This window comes from Adiantum capillus-veneris, chromosome 29 (genome assembly GCF_014529385.1).
Source record: "Adiantum capillus-veneris isolate H3 chromosome 29, ASM1452938v2, whole genome shotgun sequence".
Lineage (NCBI taxonomy): Eukaryota > Viridiplantae > Streptophyta > Polypodiopsida > Polypodiales > Pteridaceae > Adiantum > Adiantum capillus-veneris.
Genome location: NC_140959.1, coordinates 23,529,617 through 23,551,522, shown reverse-complemented (window position 1 = coordinate 23,551,522; position 21,906 = coordinate 23,529,617). Strand labels below are relative to the sequence as shown.

Genomic DNA, 21,906 nt, shown 5'->3' with positions numbered 1-21,906 from the left:
CTCTAATGTCGTATCTCTCTTCTCTCTCTATCTCTCAGTCTCATACACTTGCACACACAGTGTCCATTCACTTTGTTTGTGATCATAGCATTCTCTCATTAAGAATGAAAGGCTCTCCCTTCCATAAGAATAAATGGAACCTTGAGAAGAATTCGGAGCACTCATCTTGAGCAAAGCGCAAACATTCATTCTGCTGCACCTAACAGGGAGCCCCCAGGTGGTTTACTCAATGGGGTTGAGCAAGGCTTGATGATGGTGCAGTTATGCGAGCTGGCTAGTAGGTATAATGGGAAAGACAACAAAGGTCTCTTAGTCGAGAGGATCGACCCCCGAATGCTATTAATTGAAAAGGAAAATGCATAGAATGGCATGGTGTGGGATCTGGGAAAAAGGATTTAGAGTTGGATTGGTGGTGCATACAACTTGACTGCTTGGCTGTTCAGTTTGGTTGTAAGCATGCTCCTGCTAGTCTTTGGTCAGGGAAAAGCTCGATGGGGAAGCTCAGATCAGGTTGCCTCAGGGTCGGAGCAAGTGAGATATGGATGCAAGCGATTCCGGAATGGAATGTGGATGGTTTTGGGACTCAAACAGGCACTAGATGGTTGATGGGTTCTTGCTCGAGGAATCATTAGTCAAGAAAGTATGGCAATAGTGGAATATTGGGCTAAGCCGAGGGGCAATCAAATGTCTATGTGGTGCAATGATATATGTCAGCAAGAGTAGGATTGCATGTTGACCCGGGCAAGGGATGGCCGCGGGATTCCCCCTTGTCAAAGGGGACTAAGCAACACGTGAAAGAGCTATATTAGTGTGCATGAGAAGAATCAGAATGGTAGAGGCCAGAATGATAGGACTGAAGCATGTATTGCATTCATGGTGCGGTGTGATCCAGACGTGGAAGCACGCAAAGATGCATGGGAAAAAGACATGGCTGAGGCAAGGCCCTACTTGTTTTGGGGGAACGTGGGCTTAGTTGAAGGAGCTTGTTGTCATGGATTAGAGGAATGAGCTGATCCATTGTTTATCAGATATGAGATTTGTACCAAACCAGATCGCGAAGCTGATTCTTGGAAATGCACTAAAAAACATAAAGTGAATCTAGAACAAGTTCAGTGATTAGTGAATCTAGACCAAATTCAGTGATTATGCACATTCTCTCACTAGTTTTATTTATAGATGGCCTGCCAACCACCACATTCCCAAATGAGCCGTTTGAAAACCTGAAAGGTCTGCATTGCGTCAATTTTTGAAGCTGATCCACCACATATCAGCTTACGGTATGACTTGGTACTTATCAGATAAGTGACTTGATTCGGCCTAATTCTTAGGCAATTCGATTGGGGCTCAATGTGAACACTTGTTGAATTGCAAAAGTAATTTGCTGGCCTAACCACTAGAAAATGCCAATTCGGTCACTACGAGATGGTGTCTGGCTAGAGGTAACTTCATCCTATGTGAAAAACAGAAGTGAAAAGGCTGTTGTCCACCCAAAAACACGATTGCGAGGTGATAAAAACACCTCTCTCCATTGATTTTCAGCGTGCTCGTACGTTCCCGACAGGGTCCCGAATGGTGTAGAGGACATAGTAACACGGAATGGCCGTTTTCAGGTCTCCGTTCCTCGTAAAATAGAGAAAGTAGCAATAAAAGTATCGCTTAAGTCTGATGTTCTAAAGAGGAACATGATTGACAAAGAGAACTGGTGTGGAAGGCAAGATTTAGGGTTGAAAAGATGAGCATTTCCTTCTTGTTGCGGAAACGGTACAATTGTCCAAAAAGGCAGCTCCCTAAGTCCATGTAGATGCTCTTGTGTAAGAAAGTTATCTGACATGTCCAAAGAGATAGAAATACACAGGTGTATTCAGATGAGCCTGAAGGTAAAGTGAGAGTATAACCTCTAAAGCCAATTCCTACTCTCTCTGACTACGAGATTCACCAATGCTCTTTCTGTACATGAAGCTCGCCATAGCTGGCTTCCTTCGTAAACGTACCGCTTCCTTAAGTTTTCCCCCCACAATAATTTAGCCAAGGCTCCCTTTTATACTTATTTTCCTTTGTCCAGCCACCTTACAATACCATCTGGTCTCGCTTCTATCTATTCCCCATTTTTTTAACAGGTGCTTGTGTCCTCACAAGTAGCTTGATGGAGGTGAACCAATTGTCTGCATTTGAAGGAGCTTGTCGTCATGGACCAGAGGAATGAGCTGATCCGTCGTTTATTAGATACGAAATGTGTACCCGATTAGATCACAAAGCTGATTCCTGGGAATGCACTCAAAAACATAAAGTGAATCTACACCAAGTTCAGTGATTATCCACATTCTCTGACTAATTTTATTTCTAGATGGCTTGCCAACCAGATATATGAAATGGCCAACACATTCCCAGATGAGCCTTTTGAAAATTTGAAAGCTCTGTAGTGCATCAATTTCTAAAGTTGATCCACCACATATCAGCTTATGGTATGATTTTTTGGTACTTATCAAATAAGTGACTTGATTCAGCCTAATTCTTAGGCGATTGGATTGGTATGTCAATGTGAACACTTGTTGAGTTGCTAAAGTGATTTGATGGCCCAACCATTGGTGAATGCCAGATCAGATATCTGAAAAGTATCGATAGCCTGGTTGAATCCTACTGGTATGCATCAAACACCCAAGGTGAAGCAGTAGCGTCGCTTCGGGGATGATAACCAACAACTTTGTATGTCTTTACCATCAGCATGCCCTACTCAGTCCCATTGAGTAACTTGCTAGTAGGTTGCTTATCCACAAACCCAGGCAGCCCTCATCGCCATCCGTGAATTCAACAGCCGTCCACTCTAACGAGCACCATAGAGCCTGTGCTCGAGATGTGAGAAACAACTTCCCAGCCATATGCATCATTAGTCAGGCGGGTCCAAGACCCCCAACTTCCCATGCCAGCCTCAGTGCTGCTCCCACCGAGGATTAGGCTCCAATCCAAGAAAACGAGCATAACAATAGCTATTCCTTACACTTTTGAGAAAACTTTCAACCCAAACTTTCTTATATTCGTGCATCTTGTTTGAGTCTCTAGCCAGGATTACAGTAGTCCATGCTATCCGGTCTAGTAAGAAGGTCATCCGCTGTCTCGCAGGACACCTTGAGAGAAATGGCATCCATCCCTCTAAGTGCATCATATTTGGCCCGTCAAACCAGACCCAAAAACTCCAGTTGCCTGCACCCAAGTTTCACGACTCTCACCAATGGGTCCTCCGTTGAGGGTACTATAGCCGAGAACTGGCTATTCGTGCTATCACCAGTACCATACATGTTCGTCCCCGATAGGACCTGCTCCTTCCAACTAAATTGGATGCTCATGGCGACTAATCCCAGTGGCTGCTCCCACTGAGCATTAGGCTCCAATACAAGAAAACGAGCATAACAAGAGCTCGAGGTTCGATATTCCAACATCCCCACTTCCTTACACTTTTGAGAAAAATTTCGGCCCAAACTTTCTTATATTCCTGCATTTTGCTAAAGACTCAGGTTCCTTCAACCCCGCATACATCCCACTCGACGACTCTCCGCATTTACTCCCTGTAGTACCAATAATGCACACGCCACGGCTTCCCTGTATCCCACAGCCCCGATCCTTTTAAGTCCTGGTTATACATGTCCCGATCCATCTATTCTTCCAAAAGCTCAAAAACCCCATTTAACCCAGCCTTGGGCATCAACCCTTCATTAGCTTCTGAGTCATGCATGTTCACGCACATTGGCAATTCCCCATTGTCTGATCGGCAAGGTCCACCTGACTCTCCTTATCATCAGTTTCAGTTAAGTAGCCCGCAATCTTCCCATCTGGCTCGCAAGCCATCAATTTCCCATCCCAAGGGGCCTCACACTCATTGCATCCACCAAAATCCAGCGAACCTTTCTCATCGTAGGCATTTCCATATGTAGGAAACATCTCCTCAAGTTTCCTTGTCATTTGTTCCTCATCTATTTCATCCTTGCAAAACAAAATAGCATCCTCTACTATTTCTTTTTCACTGGATGCGTTAGCATTCCTCTCTTCCTTCGCAATCGCTAACTCAGTGGCCCACTTATCTTGCATCATAGCAACCTTCTCAAAAAGCCACGTTATCCCTTGCTCTTGTCGGTAGAGCTCATCCTCCAACATCACTTTCTTCCTTTCAAGTTCCTTCGTAGTTCTCTTACTTTCCAACCGCATCACATCTACATCACAAGATATGGCCATGCTCATGGAGAAAACACCACCATCCTGGGTGGACCGACACTTACCACTTGACCTCAACACCTCAGGTCACTTGCTTACACAAGAGCATCTACGTGGACTTAACGAGCTGCATTTTTGGACAACTGTATCGTTTTTGCAACAAGAAGGCAGTGCTCAGCTTTTCAATCATAAATCTTGCCTTCCATACCGGCTCCCCTTGCCAAATTTTAGATCATTAGGAAGCAGCCATACTTCCACTACTACTTTCTCTATTTTCAGCCCCCTAGGGGCTTTGACATTGATTCCACACCATCCCTACACCCTCTACACTATTAAGGACCCTGCCAAGAGCATATGAGCACGCTGAAAATCAAAGGACATAAGCACCGAAATCCAGAAACCTTCCTCATCGTAGGCATCTCCATATGTAGGAAACATTTCTTCGAGTTTCCTTGTCATTTGTTCCTCATCTATTTCATCCTCGCAAAACAAAACAACATCCCCTTCTGTTTCTTCTTCACTCAACACGTCAGCATTTCTCTCTTCCTTCGCAATCGCTAACTCAACGCCCACTTATCTTGCATCATAGCAACCTTCTCAAAAAGCCAGGTTATCCCCTGCTCTTGTCGGTGGAGCTCATCCTTCAACATCGCTTTCTTCCTTTCAAGTTCCTTCCTAGTTCTCTTACTTTCCAACCGCATCGCATCTACATCACGAGATATGGCCATGCTCATGAAGAAAACACCACCATTTTGGGTGGATAGACACTTACCACTTGACCTCAACACATCAGATAACTTGCTTACACAAGAGCATCTACATGGACTTAGGGAGTTGCGTTTTTGGACAATTGTATCGTTTTCGCAACAAGAAGGCAGTGTTCAGCTTTTCAATTCTAAATCTTGCCTTCCGCCTTGCTGAATTTTATATCCTCAGATATCAGCCATACTTCTACTGCTACTTTCTTTGTTTTCAGCCCACTAGGGGCTCTAACATTGATTCCACACCATCCCTACACCCTCTACACCGTTAAGGACCCTGCCAAGCATACGAGCACGCTGAAAATCAATGGATATCAGCATTTTTATCACCTTGCAATCACATTTTTTGGGTGGACAACAGCCTTTTCACTTGTGTTTTTCACATAGGATGAAGTTATCTCCAACCACGAAACCATCTTGTAGTGGTTTGTTCCTCTCAATGACTATTGTATTACACAGTATCTTCGTCATTGGGGAGATCCATTCATTCCAGCCATAATTTGGTGGTTGCGCACTCTAGAGGAGGTGGTGACTTGTGGTTTGCTATGGACACACTTATGCGCTCATCCAAGGAGTTCACATAAGATATAGCCATGCTCATGGCATATGGGATTCCAACATTCTTAGAGAAAACACCTCCATATTGGGTGGACAGACACTTACCACTTGACACCGGCTTGCCTTACCGATCTTGTTCCTCTTTAGATCATCAATTTTCAGCCATACTTCCACTACTACGTCTCTATTTTCAGCCCACTAGGGGCTCTGACATTGATTCCCCACTATCCCTACACCCTCTACACTGTTATGGACCCTACCGGGAGCATATGAACATGCTGAAAATCAATCAAGAGAGGTATTTTTATCACCTTGTAATCGTGTTTTTGGGTCGACAACAACCTTTTCGCTTCTTTTTTTCACATAGAATGAAGTTACCTCCAGCCAGGACATCATCTCGCAGTGGTCCGTTTGGTCTCTTAGTGATTGTTGTAGTACACAATATCTTTGTCATTGGGGAGATCCATTCATTCCTACCATCATTCACCGGTTATGCACTCTAGAGGAAGTAGTGACTTGTGGTTTGCTATGGACACACCTATGCACTCATCAAAGGAGTGCACACGAGATATGTCCATGCTTATGGCATATGGGATTCCGATATTCCCAGAGAAAACACCTCCATCTTGGGTGGACAGGCACTTACCACTTGACCTCAGCACATTAAATCACTTGCTTACACAAGAGCATCTACATGGACTTAGGGAGAGGATCTTTGATCTCTTCCTAAACAACTTCATTGCTTGGATCTAGAGACTAGAGTGGGACTTTAGTGCTTTGGAATTTCTTGGAGAGTTTACTTGCCACATACAGGAGATGAAGCATCCCATGACTACATCTGAAGTCATTCAGAGATTGGCTTAGATGGTAGTGCAATTACTCTTCTACACTCCTGATCATTTGGATTCCTACCTTCAAAGTTTCTTACACAAAGGGTGAAGTTACTTCCCGCCAGGACACCATCTCGTGGTGGCCCGTGCGTTTTCTCACTGTATTTCCCGCATAGATGTTCCTGAAGAGTAATTGTTCCACCTCAAAGACTCCCATTATTACACATTAATTTCCTTTTAACATATCATAGAGAAATGTTGCGTCATTAGGCCCCTCTCAGCTCGAACGCAAGTCAGTTCAATGGGGTTATTCGCATGGAAGCGAGTCAGGACTATCTACCATTGACAACCCCAATAACTCTCAATGTTGGTACACAATGCGAGCTCTTTACTCAAGACCATGGTTTGAGGCAACCATTCTCTTGTTCTAGCACTCTTTGATGCACCTTCAATGTTGCTTCTTGAAAGCCTCAGATTCTTATGCATTGAAGTCAATATTCTCGAGGCTCATGGCTCTTTTTCACAAGCCTTGCAAAACCTTGCATTCCCGAAAAGAAAATCAGTGACCTACTGACCATCATAAACCCTGCCTCTCTCTCCCTTCGCCTGCTTCTTGCTGTCTTCAAGAAGGCCAACGAAATTGTTTGTCGTGCCAATGGCACCCTCAATCACTGCTTTCCAAACCTGCTTGAATATAAGGTACCTTCCAATGAAGTTACTGATGAGCATGGTCTCTCAAGAAAGGACTTTGTCATCAACACGCACACATGGTTGTGGGTGCATGTATTCCTTCCTCCCGCAAGCTCAACGACGGGAAACAATGGCTGGTGCCACATTCCTTCCAAACGCAAGAAGTAGTGATTAGGAGAGATGCTTGCCTTTGCTTTTTTTTTAAAAATAGCCTAGAGCTTTCACCCTGGCCTTGCATATATCTTGAGATTAGTGGAGTCCAAGAGATAGCATTGCAAACATAAAGCTTACCAAGAACTTGTATGTTGTCAAAAGTATATCAAATGCCACACATGTCAATCAAAACTTTACCAAAGCTGGTCAAGCATTCTTGTCTTATAGTTGGAAGCTTTGTCCATTGTCTCCATTTGAAGATGAATGAGGGATAAGGAACCATCAAAAAGTTTAGCGGCCCATATATATGCATCAAGTGAGAGGGTTCTACACATGCACTTGAGTGTCAGATTTAGCGCTTTGTATGTAAACAAATTTACAATTACTAACTAATGATTTCCTTATGAGTTTGTTTTTCTAGATCAATGTCTTTTCATGATGCATCATGCCTTCTCCAAGAGAGACAAGAAGTTTGCCAATGGCTTGTGCTTTTGAGAGCACACTAAATTTGGCATACATGTCAATGAAAGCATTACCAAGCATGATGCTTTCTTCCAAGAGCCCATGTCTATCTCATCGATTTCTTTTAACGCATGTCAACTTTGCATATAATGGCACATGCTTTTGAGACAACTTTTAACACTAGACTTGTAATGAGCCACAAAACTGGCTGAAGCCACAAAAATGGCTCACATCAAGATTTTAGTAAATGAAACATAACTTTTGTATATGACATCAAAATTTCATGAAACTTCTTAATTATAAGTTCAAGATATGAAAAAGGTTTCTAAATACACAATTTACATAAAAATCTAAAAAATAAATAAATAATACTTTTCTAAAATTACTAAAGTTTACATAAAACTGCACTTTAACACTTAACTTGGAGAAGTAAAAAATGTCGGTAGTCTTTGTATATGGGCTAAAAAAGCTTGGTACATCTATAACATACCTATTGAGGGATTTTTCAAAGAATTTGTGCCTGCTTAACACTTATTTAATTTTCTTTCAAAAGAAAGTATAAAATTTTTGTCCATTCGTACAAATTAGTTGTAGAAGATGGAAATGGATAGACACCTTTATACATTCATTTAGCTATGTACTATTTTTTATCAACTCATATTGAGTGTTGGTCATAATTCCATGAAACCATTTTCTATTTAGATAACTAACATAGTGTTGAGAATTTTTTTACAAAAGTCTCAAAAAGCCACAAAAGTGGCTGGTTTTTTTACAGGACTAGTGTTAAAAGGGGCCCTTGCTTTGCCTTTGCCCCACCCTTCCCTTGCTTGCATATATCTTACAGATGACATGGCTTGAAGAAAAAAATCTCATCAAACACATGTCATGCAATCAAGAATACACCTCATGTGGTGTTCATGTCTCTTATATTGTGAAGCACAATTTTTTTTGAAAGAGTCTCTAACTAACACTCTTAGGATGGATGTATTTGCTTAATATGCTTTTAAAGATGCCCAAGGGATTCAATCTTTATAGAAAAGAACATGCTATCTGTCAGCTGAAACTCTTAAAAATCCTTTATTTCTGATTAGTACTTGGTTATCATGGCCTCCTCTTTCTTAAGGTTACAAGAGTTATAGTGAATAATTTGAAGATACCCCCAATTTACATATAAGATTTTGTATGGTTCTTTGGAAATAAACTATGTTTATATTTGTGGTGTAGTAAAACTCTCATCTGTTTTTCTAGCATTCGTTTATGTCGTTATAACTTGATAAGATTATCCTTATTTCCAAATAACCCTAACACCATAAGAGAAAATAAAAACTAAAGTATTCATTAAATGATCCTCAGTGGTAGTGTGTGATACTTATAAAGTTGAGCTGATTTATATGAATAACGTCTAGATCTTGTAATAACAAAAAATTAGTCAAAATCGTGCTTCACTCAAAGGTGCACAAAAAACCCAAGCGTGCTATATTAAAATTGAGTCTCAACTTCTTCCATTTATAGCATGTTATGTTCTTAGAATTAAAACAATCACTAAAAACTATGATTCTAATTCCTTTGCTAATTAGCATCAGATTATATATAACTCTACATTCTAACTTCTTAAGTTTTACCATTTTCCAGTTTACAAGAAGCTCTTCAATATCTACAAAGCAACTTAACACTAGTTCTGTAATCGAACACTCAAATGTCCTCAGACACTAAAGTGTCCTGTTTTTCTAGCAACTTGTCATAATTATTTGGTGAATCTAGAAAATAAATTCATAGGTCACGTTCATATCTTAGGTCAACTATGAGGTGAAGACATAGCCAAATTTTACTTTTGCCAAAATTAATACTAGATTAAGATTATAATGATAAGTTTTAAGATGAAAAAATAATACAAATTTAGTACAGTTTTATAAAAATTTTCATAAATTGAATATAACTTCTCATCAAAATAAGATTTTGCATAGATTTCAAGGTGTATAGATAGGAAAAAACTTATTATAGCAAGAAATTGAGCTTCATAACTTAGTTATGGGACTAGATTTTTGTTATAATCAAAAGAGAAAAATCTTGAAAATGCTGACAAAGAGAAAAAATTTGGTCTTTCAATGCCTCTTTCATTAGGATGATGGGGTTATGGGACAAAACCTAAGCTGTATAATGTATTTATAGGTCAATACCCATCAACTGAGAATTTTTCAAGGGTTCAAACTCATAGGCATCTTGTAATTTAAGCTCATTATAAAAAAAATGTAGTGCATAATTTCTTGCAAAAAAAACATTGCTATGAAAAACTAATGAAAATGTCTATATGATGTATATAGATCTCCCAATTGTGTCCATATGAGGTATTTGTATACAAATAAGTGAGATGAATGAAAAAATTCCAAAAGTTGACTTTATTTCAAGGCTTATCTTTGATAGATAAAAAATCATAATAACAACATGCGCAGTTGTTTGGATACGCCATAAATCACCAAATGTGGCTTGCATAGCCACTAAAAATTATCACTTTATGTAATGGAGTCATAGATCTAGTATATATGCATCATAAGAAAATGTAAATTTAGATGAACTAAATGTTTTTTGTGATCATTAATTGAATTTGTGAACATTGCATATTTGACCCACAGGACTTTCTTTATTTAATTCTAGTCGCAAATGATTTTTTTCTCACATGACAATTGCAAAAATATCAAACACATATATAAGTAGTTACCACGGATTATTGCATGAACCTTGCTCATTTTTTTCTTAGGCTAAAGTATGAGTTTTAATGAAATATTAAATGTTGTTTTATGTAGGTTCTTTTCATGAGTGTAGTTACTATTGAGGTTATGATCAAAAGTGAGGGATTATAATTTCTATGAGTACTTTGAATAACATTTTATAAGTTTGCAAAAGCATTTCTTGAGATGTGGTCTAGATTTCATATACCATTCTATTTAATTTTGAAAAGAAAGGACACTAAAGTGTCCTTTTTGGTACCAAACTAGTGTTAAATTAACATTTGACTATAACACAAGGTATGTCATATTTAAGAATATTTTAAATACCTATAAAAAAACAAAATTTATTATTAATATTTTGACAACCAAAATAAGATCAAAAAGATTTTCTTTCCAAATTAAAATATTAGTCTAAGCTCAATAGAAATCATATACATACCAATAAAAATCTTAACACTAGAATGGTAACCTAACAGGACATAAAAGTGTCCTTTCAGGGTTTTGGAAAAAAATTCCAAAACCATAGTAGATCCACTCATTTTGAAAAATCCTTTCATGAGCCTATAGTTCAATAACTACTACATATGAAAAAAATGAGAAACTTGTAATTTTTCTCATCACTTGGTCACTACAAGCCTCCAAAGTTGATGGACCAGTGCATTTTGCCCAAAACAGCAACTTCTTACGGTTGATTGCATATAAATAAGAGTAGGGATTTTTGTAGGACATGAGATAAAATGCCCCGTTAACTTCAATGGGTTGGTGACCAAAACATATGGTTGCTTTTACCTCACTAATTTCTTTTTGGGCAAAAAAAATAGGTACAAAAAAGTTGCATTTTTGCCATTCTGCGGACCTATCATCAAAGTTTCTATAGTCACGCTCAATACAGATATTATATACATGTTTTCTTGGTTCCCTTTTGGCCTTTGGATTCAAAAGGAGCCATGGAGCATGTCAAAAGGATAATGGATCTCTTAGACTTGGAACCTTGGGGGCAATGATAAAGTGCTAAATACAGCAAACATGAAAAAACTGGGTTTAGCATTATGACCTCTAGAAACCCATAGAAACTACTCAATATCTAGCCAAGTTTGTAGTCTATGATTAGATATGTTTACTACCTACAAATTACACACAATTGGCTTAAGAAACTAGCAATATTGAGAAAATTATACTTGTTACTCTAAAATGTATCATATTCTTCAGCAATCAAAAAACTCAACGATCATCATATACTACGCTATATAGCATATTAGGTGCCCCAAAACTCAAGGAAGATTAACTTTATGTTATACATTACACTTACACAATCAAAATTGAATTTGGATATCAAGAAAGCCACCAAAAAAATCATAAAAGTGCTAATTTTGATAAAAAATCAGGATTATGCAATTCTGGTAAATTGGTCATAACTTTCAATTTTAACACTTAGCTCTCCCTACAAGCATCAAAACATGTTGAGAACTATGAAGGCCTAACCTCTAGCCATCTAAACCTTACAAACATGAAGTTTAGAGTGGTATAGTTGCCAAAAATTTTAAAAAAGCCAAAAACAGGACCCGTTTTTTCACACAGTTTAGGTTCAAAAATGTTGTGCAAGAGTAAGGTTAATGGTGAGATCGGTACTTTAAAAAAAATGCTAAGTTTTTTTCAGCTCATAAGGCAACTTTGTGGATATATAGCACCTAGAAATTCATTTTCATACTCTTCAAATAATTCAAGAAAAATGGTCACTTAACAGGACACAAAAGTGTCCAAGGACATAAAAGTGTCTTGTTACCATTATAGTGTTAAGGTCACCAAATATAAAAAATCATAATAAACAATACGTAATTGAAGATAAAAACAAACAAACTATTACCTACAAACAAAGCATCAAAACTAAAATAAAAAGCAAAGCATACCAGGATTATAAGACATTTATGTAGAAAAACAAACTTACTTCCAACTTTTGAAATTTTTAATTTAGATTTTGATTCATGGGTAAATAGTTGTTCTAATTCGATCATATCATATAAATATTGTTCAAATTGTGGAAAATTATTTTGTAAGTATGTAAAACAAAGCTTAAAATATATAGAAAAGACAAATACCTATTTACAAGGATATGAATTATTTAATCCATATCTAACATCATTTCAAAATAACAAACAAGACAATATAGAAACTTATAACCATTCCAAATGTTTTCAAAACAACATTAGAGAGAAATATTGGGTAACTTATCACCCGACTTATATAAAAAAAATACTAATAATGAATGTACATGAAGTACAAATGCTATCTACTTTAGATATCTCTCTAAATATCAGTAAAAAGATAATATCTATAGCCATAGGTAATATAGAACAAAGATCATTATTAGATAATCCTCTATTTTCATTTCAAAACACTAATGATGTATTAAATATTTTAACAAAAAACTCACATGACATAAATACACTATTTCTCTTTTTAGTAAAAAATAATCCATTAGTAAAAAAACTTTATACTATATATGAACAACCACAAAAAACTTTAGCAATTCCTATAATTCCTTCTAATGCAATTACTAATTTACTAAACAAACATGCATCATCTTCTCCTTATGACTTAATGATAGTAGCACACAATACAAATTATTTAGGCATCTTAGATCAAGTAAACAACACACAACTAAAATCACAATACAAAATAGGTAAGTTATCTCATGGTGGGGTTATGTATTAAAGATTAAAAAGCAAAAAAATCATTAACTTATATGCAAGTTTAGATGGAGTTTCTAATTTAGAAGATATTACAATAGAGAAATCCCTATTTCCATTTCTATTTTCATTAGGATATGGAGCTCATGATGGAGCTTTAAAATTTCATACATATCTAAAAATGAGAATAGCCTCATTCTTCTCAATATTCACTTTATACAAGCCATACTTATTGATAATGTACCAATTACGTCAAGCTTTGATAATAGCAAATTCAACAAATTTAACATGCTACAATCAAATATAGATAAATTCAAACTTAAAAATCCACATGCATCTGATCTAGATACCATATGTTATATCATAAAACATAATTTCTCTTTCAGGCTCTCCGTCATGGTATCGTAAAATGATAACATACATTTTTAAACAAATACATATTTATTCCTAATGGTTTATTAGGTACCATCAACCACTATCTAATATGATATGAGATACAAATTAGAGGTTCACCGCATGCACATATAATGCTATGGGTAGATTCAAATGATATCGATCGAATATCTTTAGAGATATATTGCCATATACCTTATTTACATAAAATAAATAAATTTGATCCAACAACAATTGAATATAAATTGCATAACTTAGTTATCAAAAAACAAATACATAATTATAGAGAATCTTGTAAAATAGAATAAAAAAATAAAAATTAAATGTAAATATGGATATCCATACCATATTCAAAGTAATCCTAAACCAATTATTCATGAACAAACTCAATGATGGCTTTATTATAGACCAGCATTAGAACACAGAAATGTGGTCCCTTATCATGCAAGAGTATTATTGTTATGGCAAGCCCATATGAATATTAAAAAACTAACCAATACAGGATTATCATATTACTTACTAAAATATGCATTGAAATCAGAACCTATAGGAAAAATAGATATCGATTAGAAATAGCAAAAACATTAAGACTAAATAATATTGATGATACAAAACTCAAACTAATATCTTCTTATGTATTAACAAAACCAATATCAGTAACTGAAGCAGCCATGATGTGTTTGGAGATACCAATTATAAAAAAATAAAAAAAGGTAACTTATATAGATTGTTCACCTCCTAAAAAAAGACAAAAACTATATCAATTTTTTTAAACCTCTATACTACATCCAATTGATCTATATACAGCAATACGATTAGAATTGGAGAGATTAACATTTTATTCATACTTTTGTCACTATAGAATTAACAAAATACTCAAGCATACAACAAAGAAGATATGTAAAATGCATGATTTATTTGGAAATGAAATAGAAGAGTATAAACAATTAGTAAGATTTACCGATTTCCACCCTGTCCATCAAATGGAAGGTTTTTTTTACTATTCTATTAAAACATATATATTTTTGCAATGAAAAATAATTAATCTCAATTAACAACATAGAAAATTATAACTTTTAGAATGTCAAATACGACAAATATAAAGAATGAAGAAGACCTAGAGAGTCTAGTTGGAAATTATTCTCAATTACATCTATTAATCGATGAATCTAGACAACAAATTACAAATCAAATAGTGCAGATGTATCCCATACATAATTTAGAAGAAAATTTAACATCAAATGATTTTATAGAAAAAGAGACCAATATTAAAACTGTAGGAGAGAATCAATATAATCCAATAATACATCTACAAGAGCTTAAACACATAGAAAATACAACTTTGACTAAAGAGCTAGAACTAATATAGAATAAAATTTTCAAAAAAACGGGTGGGTTACAAATAATAAATGGAACACCTGGATTTGGGAAAACATTTCTAATTCAATATATCACATTTAAATATATAACCAAAAACATAGGAGTCCTCCTTACAGCAACCACAGGAGTAGCAGCTACAAGACTTAGTTGATTAGCACGTACTTACACTTTTTTTTTTGTTTACCTAATAAAAATAAATTATTTTGTCCCCAAAGAGTTGGTCTAACCGTAAGGCTTTGGCCTCTCAACCTATGGGTTGTGGGTTCAAATCCCCGTTGGGTCACACTCTAGAGGGACACCTTGTGCTCACCTGGTGTTCACGTTGCTAGGGCTCTTGCCCTTGGACACTCGAGTGCATCCTCCTCCTGGGGTGGGTCACCCGAGGAGGAGGTTCCTAGCTGGTTGCTACGAGTTCTCTCCGTCGTTCCCAGCATGTGGTGCATCAATTAGGTGGCCATGGTGATGCCTACGCGTGGCTCTTGCCCGATGGTACGCGGCCCTTGCCCGACCATGTAACATGGCTAATATTTGGAAGGGATAAGCACCTCCCCTTGTGGGTCCTATGGTGTGTCAAAAAATAAATAAATAAATAAATTATTTTGTTCTAATTTAGAACCAAATGATATTTGTTCAATTAAAATAAGATCTTCGGATGTAATTATAATTGATGAATTCTCAATGATGACATCACAAATATTACATACAATTATACTCCAAATTTCAAAAGCTTGTAATTTATCTATGCTAGAAATATTTAAGACTAGAAAACTACTTCTATTTGGAGAGATAGCGCAACTGCCTGCAATATGTAATTGTAAAAATAAAGACTTGATCTGCCAAAAATGTGTAATAATAAATTCTACATTCTGGAAATTAGTTATACACCACACATTATATACCTCAATATGTCATTGTTTAGATCTAGACTTCATTCAATTCTTAAATTTAATCAGACAAAGTAAACCATCTAAATCACAATTAGATAAATACTTAAAACATACATTTATACAGGAGAAAGATTTAGAACAATATATAGATAAATATACAACTATATTATGTACACATAATAAAGATGTCATATACTATAATGACTTCATCTTATTAAATATATTAAACCATTTCAATATATTCAATATAGATATTGCTACAACATCACATCATATACCAGAACTACAACATTGGTTAAATGATACATAATTTCATACCATATCCAAAGTAGCAATAGGGGCATTAGTAGTGTTTACACAAAACATAGATCTAACAATTGGTATAGCTAATGGAGCTTTTGGGATAGTTGTAGATATTAAATATAACAATATAACATCTATTATAGCAAAGCTTATAGTACGTGTAAGTCATACACAACAAAATGTAACTATTAGGAGATCTAAATATTAAAAAAAGACATACAATGAAACATGGTATCATAAAACATCTTTTCCACTAACACTAGTATATGCAATGACTGGACATAAATCCCAAGGATGTACTATCTCTGGTAAGTCATCGTTAATAGCTCGAAAATGTTTTTCTCCTGCACTATTATAGGTCATGTTGTCTCAATTGACTAACCAAAAGAACATAAAAATATTGAATTCAATTACAATCAAAGATTTCTAAATACAAGTAATAAATCAATATATATATGAAGATTATTGACTTATAAAAGTATACCCAAAGATTAAAACAAAGGTAATGTATGCTTAATTATTTTATATCAAACTTAAGGTGCTATCATTTATTAGTAGATTGATATAAAAGAAACTATTAATAAATTCATTTTTATATTTTCAGATTGAAAGCTAAACAATATGGAGGTAAGCTTATATCTCTAATCACATACTTCAATATTTATAATGCTAAATGTATAAATTGTGTTAAAATATACTAGGTCTTCAATTCTATCAAAGCTAAAGCAAAAGCCACAATAGACCTACAAGAAAAAGAACAAGAAGTGCAATGAAAATAAAAAAGGCAACAGAGAGAAAAATTCTTCTTAAGAATCAAACAACTTAAATATGCAAATATCTCAGGACGTGATCCAATAAATTACATTTATGGTTGGCCATCTTATGATGAGCTAAAACAATATATGGACACAGCCGACAATATATTTCAAACATGGAAAAAAACACATACTACCAAAGAACTCCCTACAGATGGTAAATAATTAAGCTTATGTTTTAAAAAATTTACTTATATTATTCATAATTTCAAATATAATTAATTCAAATACAATTACTTTGCACGTCTTACAATACGAATTCTTAAGATATTCAAAGAAATTTCAGCATATGCTATGAACTTATTGCATTTTGGTTACAACATTCCAGTAGACTCTTTGAAAACTCTTGATAATAGACTAGCTTTAATCATTATAAAAGAGTATGAGCAACTATACAACGTAAAAAAACAAACAAGATCCAATCACTTTGGAGAGCATTCTAGCATCACTAGATATGGAATTTTCACAAAGACAATATGCCATTACTTGAAAAAATTTTGTTACTATGAATCAAAGCAATGGTATAAAATCATAATTTTTTCTCTATTTATAAATGATTATATTCTTCAAAATTAAAAGAAAATTACATAACATTGTTTATAGATATGGATATAGCTAATAAAGGAGAATCATCTTTGCAATCAACTTCAATACCTATAGATATTCCATCCACCAGTCAAGGTACAATTATTACTCCAAAAATTCACATTTTATTCAAATACCACCAAGTTCAATAATATTTTAAAGCAGTTATCAACATAGTCAAATAATGCATTATCACATCTCTCTCTCTCTCTAATTCTCTCTCTCTCTCTCTCTCTCTCTCTCTCTCTCTCTCTCTCTCTCTCACCCTCTCTTTTGCTCCAGCCAAATGTGAATCCATTGTTTACTTTAAATACCTTATATATTTATACTCAAACTCATAAAAATTCATACAAAATCATCTTAAAAGAGTCTAATTGTTTTTTTTACAGAAACAAAGTCTCCCCAAAAATCAACAACTCCAAAAAATAAAAATAAGATTTTTATTAATAATTTACAATGTATAATAAATAAAAATTATATATTGGACAAACGATTAATCTAAATAGAAGGATTTTACAACATAAAAAACAACCTACTAAATTGATGATAACTGACATTAGCAGATACAAGCCATTCAACAAAAAGTTCACGTTTAAAACTATAATTCAACAACTATAAAGGACAAAGACAATCACTTAGAAACACTTTATGTTAAGAAATTTAGATCGATTACTCCAAATGGATACAATGTTTTTTTCGGAAATCCTTCTTCTTTTAACAAATACTTTACCTAAAAAAAGAGATCTTATTTAATTTAAAGGGTTGTTATCTCTTTCCAACTCTCTTTCTCTCTCTCTCTCTCTCTCTCTCTCTCTCTCTCTCTCAAGTACTCTAAGAGCTGCCCTAAACATACGCAACCAAAATACTTCTAATAAACATAAAGTATTGATTTTAGAAATATTTATTTAAAAAATATATTATAGACGTAATCTATTGCAAAAATGTATACATTTCACATTAAACCTAACCCTACACAAAACCTTCACACTCAACCATTAGCTAACTGGCCCATACTAGTTAATATTAATATTGAATGGAGAAGAAAACATGGACAAGTTATAATATATACTATAGATAATAGGGAGAGAGATTCTTGTGTAGAGAGAGAGAGAGAGAGAGAGAGAGAGAGAGAGAGAGAGAGAGAGGACTCATAAAGGGGGAGGGATTCCTATGTAGAGAGAATCTTGTGAAGTTCTTGTCAATTTGTCTCCCGTGTGCATTCTACGTATCTTGTACAAGCACTGCACTACGAGTGCAATGGAGACCGAGGCTGCAGTCGTGAAGGAGGTGATCCGTCTCTGCTCATAAATGTTGCTCATCCCTTCACTAGATCTATTTGATCGGGTGAAAGAGACGCTAAGAAGCACTACTTTGGCCCCACTAGTAGTGCCTTTTAGTGTCTCTTTCATACAGTCAACTAGATCTAGTGGAGGGACGAACAACATCTATGAGTGGAGACGAATCACCTCCTTCGCAATTGTAGCCTCAGTCTCCATCGCACTTGGAGCGAAAGTTCTCCGTCGGTATATCAGACTTTCACCACACATCGAGGAGTGTCCCTGCTTGTGAGAACATACATGGAGCATACCTAGAGTGGAAGCATTGATGATTAAACACAATTTAAATTTCTAGTATAGCATATAGACAGGAATGGACAAAAAGTCATGTGAATACAATATGTATTATAAAATGGAGAAAAATTGTTCAGATACAATGTTCATGGCTTTAAGAGGTTTCTCTCTCATCCTCGCATAGCTCAGCATAACTCCCTATGTCTATATAGATCTCTTCGTTTAGGCAGATCTCCTCTATTACATTTTGTAGATATATTACACTTCAAACATACCTGACACATTTAATGCCAGTCGTGTGACTTCAAACCGGTAAGCTTTCCTTCTTTAGTGAAACACGTTTAGAGCAAGTGAATTACGCTAATGGGGGTCCGCATAGATCGAATGGTCTCTTTTACTTTGTGTTCTTGGGCTCCTATCAAAATCCATGGTGCTTTAGGGAGTTTTATCGATCCATCGAATGCTGTCTACGGCCAATATTGCTCCATACGATCCACATTTCTACAATCAACCTTGGCTCCCAAAGTATCTTTCTTGCCGATCATATGGTCCCACAACAGATTACCCACATTCTTGAATATGTACATTCGATCGAGCAAGTGATTGATCATGAGTCTGGGCTGACCATCGTGTAACACATGATGCTCTAGAAGGTACGCTTGATGACCTTCATAGGTTTGCTTCCATCATAAGGGTGCCCTCCGTGCATTAAGTTTAGGTCCACATGTGACACATTCTCTGTATCCACTTGTTTGAAGCCCTGCATGTATACACATGACAATAGATAAGCTTAAAAAAAAACAAGATTAACAGTGTTTGAGTTTGAGTGTAAACCACCTGAGCATTCTGTTAGTCTGGGATAGTCCTGCATGGTCCACATTAGAATGCCTCTGATCAAATCACTCCATCGACCTGTGTGTCGGCTCATATCCACCACTTCTATGCCAATCCAAAATTGTTGTAGCTCTTCCAATAGTGGACAAAGATACAAATCCATATTCTTCACTTTATACCACCCTGGCACAATCAAGCTTAGCCACAGGTGCCCCTTCTTGGTAGTCACCCACGGGGGAGTGTTGTAGGTGACTATGACAACGGGCCATACACTGTAAGATGTTTGTATCTGACCAAATGGATTTACACCATTCGTAGCTAGGCCTATGCGCAAATTTTGAGCTTCCCTGGCCAAATTTGGCCATATATCGTCTATATGTTTCCAAGTTGCGCAATCTGCAGGTATCCATAGCGCACCATCCGAAGATCTATTCTGCTCGTGCCATGATGCTAGGCAGCCATGGACATACATTCAAGGAAATTCTTGATGCGAGGAAGTAGAGAAAAATGTTGCAAAACCTTTGTGGAATTTTTGTTACGTGGATATCTACTTGATATCTCTCGGAATCACATTTCAAACACTTCTCCATGTCTATGTATTCCCCTCCAAAAAGAATGCAGTCATCAGGACAAGCTTGAATTGAATTGGAATCCATTCCCAAGTTTTGCAAGATGTTTCTTGCTTCCTCTTTGGAATCTGGCATCACATTATCAGCTGGTAGTATGTGCTCTATGAGCAATCTACACAGCCAAAAAAATGCGGTACACTTGTGTAAGTAATCTATCAGATCATTATACATCTAGAGTTTTTTATTGAAGTAAACACATTGTAATAGATCACCTAAAAAACGTTGTGATGCTAGTGTCACTCCATCCAAACTTTGCCTACATCTTGAGAAGAACCAGGAGCGCCTTCAATATAGACACACATGCTCCATCATACAATGGCGTATCGACTTCACTTTTCATATCATCATAGATAAGCCTTTTTGAATCCATGATCGTCTCAATCATTTCATCGATCTCAGGCTCAAACATTGCCTTGCTGGGATTGAGGTCTACATGATCATCCTCCGAGCTATTAGAGGCTACATCTTGTGGCCTCACGTATGCTGCTTGATGAAAGTGCCTACGAACACGTCTATTGGGTTGCAAGATTGCTGCTTGTTGGCCAGGTCAGAGTCCAACGAGTTATAAATGGTAGCAACTCGATCTATCATAGATGGATCAGACTTGCTAAATTTGCGAACGTGCTGCAAAGAAACGCGTCTTGTCCATCACATAGCATGCTTGCATTGATTACAAGGAGATAAGATCCTTGTTGAGAGATAGGTGTTTCAATTGGACGGACCCACATCCTCGTCACTAGTCATAACGAATGTAAAAAACTTATAACGTGGACATAAATTTAATCTTCTATTGGCATCCTCCATCTTTTATCTCTCTCTCTCTCTCTCTCTCTCTCTCTCTCTCTCTCTCTCTCTCTCTCTCTCTCTCTCTCTTTGTTCACATTGTAAACTACCTCACATTCTCTAGTCATGTTTGATCTTTGGACACCTCGGTCTAGAGGTTCACGGAGATCAGAACCACCGGGTTATAATTTTGTCTTTATTGGTCAATGCCTATATTTGTGGGTACGAGGAATCTACACACCCACGTCTACATGATAGTGCATGTAGTGGACAAAACCCCTTTGCCTCTTCTCTACCTGTAGCAATTCACAGCATCTTAACATCTCTGATGGGAATATACATATTGTTGTATACCTAGTGTTTTCTCTTTGGGCAAAGCTTTCATTGACATGCCCTAAAATCTAACCTAAATCTAATATAATCTAATCAAACATAAATCTAGATCTTATCTAATCTTAAACTCAATATAAACCTAAACCAATTTAAACTTAAATCTGACCTAAACCTGAATGTAATTTAACTTAAATCTAAATCTAATCTAATCTTAAATCTTGTCTTAATCTTAAATCTAAATCTAATCTAATCTTAAACTCGATCAACATAAACCTAAATCTAATCCAATCTTAAATCCTAAACCTAATTGTAATCTAACTTAA

The 21,906-nt window shown here is 36.0% G+C and overlaps 1 protein-coding gene across 1 annotated transcript; it reads right to left on the bottom strand.

Moving 5' to 3' along the window:
• Positions 1-3,553: 3,553 nt before the first annotated feature.
• On the bottom strand, positions 3,554-4,224 carry LOC147418889 (uncharacterized). Its single transcript, XM_086505759.1, has 2 exons — positions 3,775-4,224; positions 3,554-3,649 (listed from the first exon to the last, which is right to left on the bottom strand). Exons 1-2 carry the CDS (start codon positions 4,222-4,224, stop codon positions 3,554-3,556), a joined length of 546 nt encoding a protein of 181 aa, XP_086361885.1.
• Positions 4,225-21,906: the final 17,682 nt, after the last annotated feature.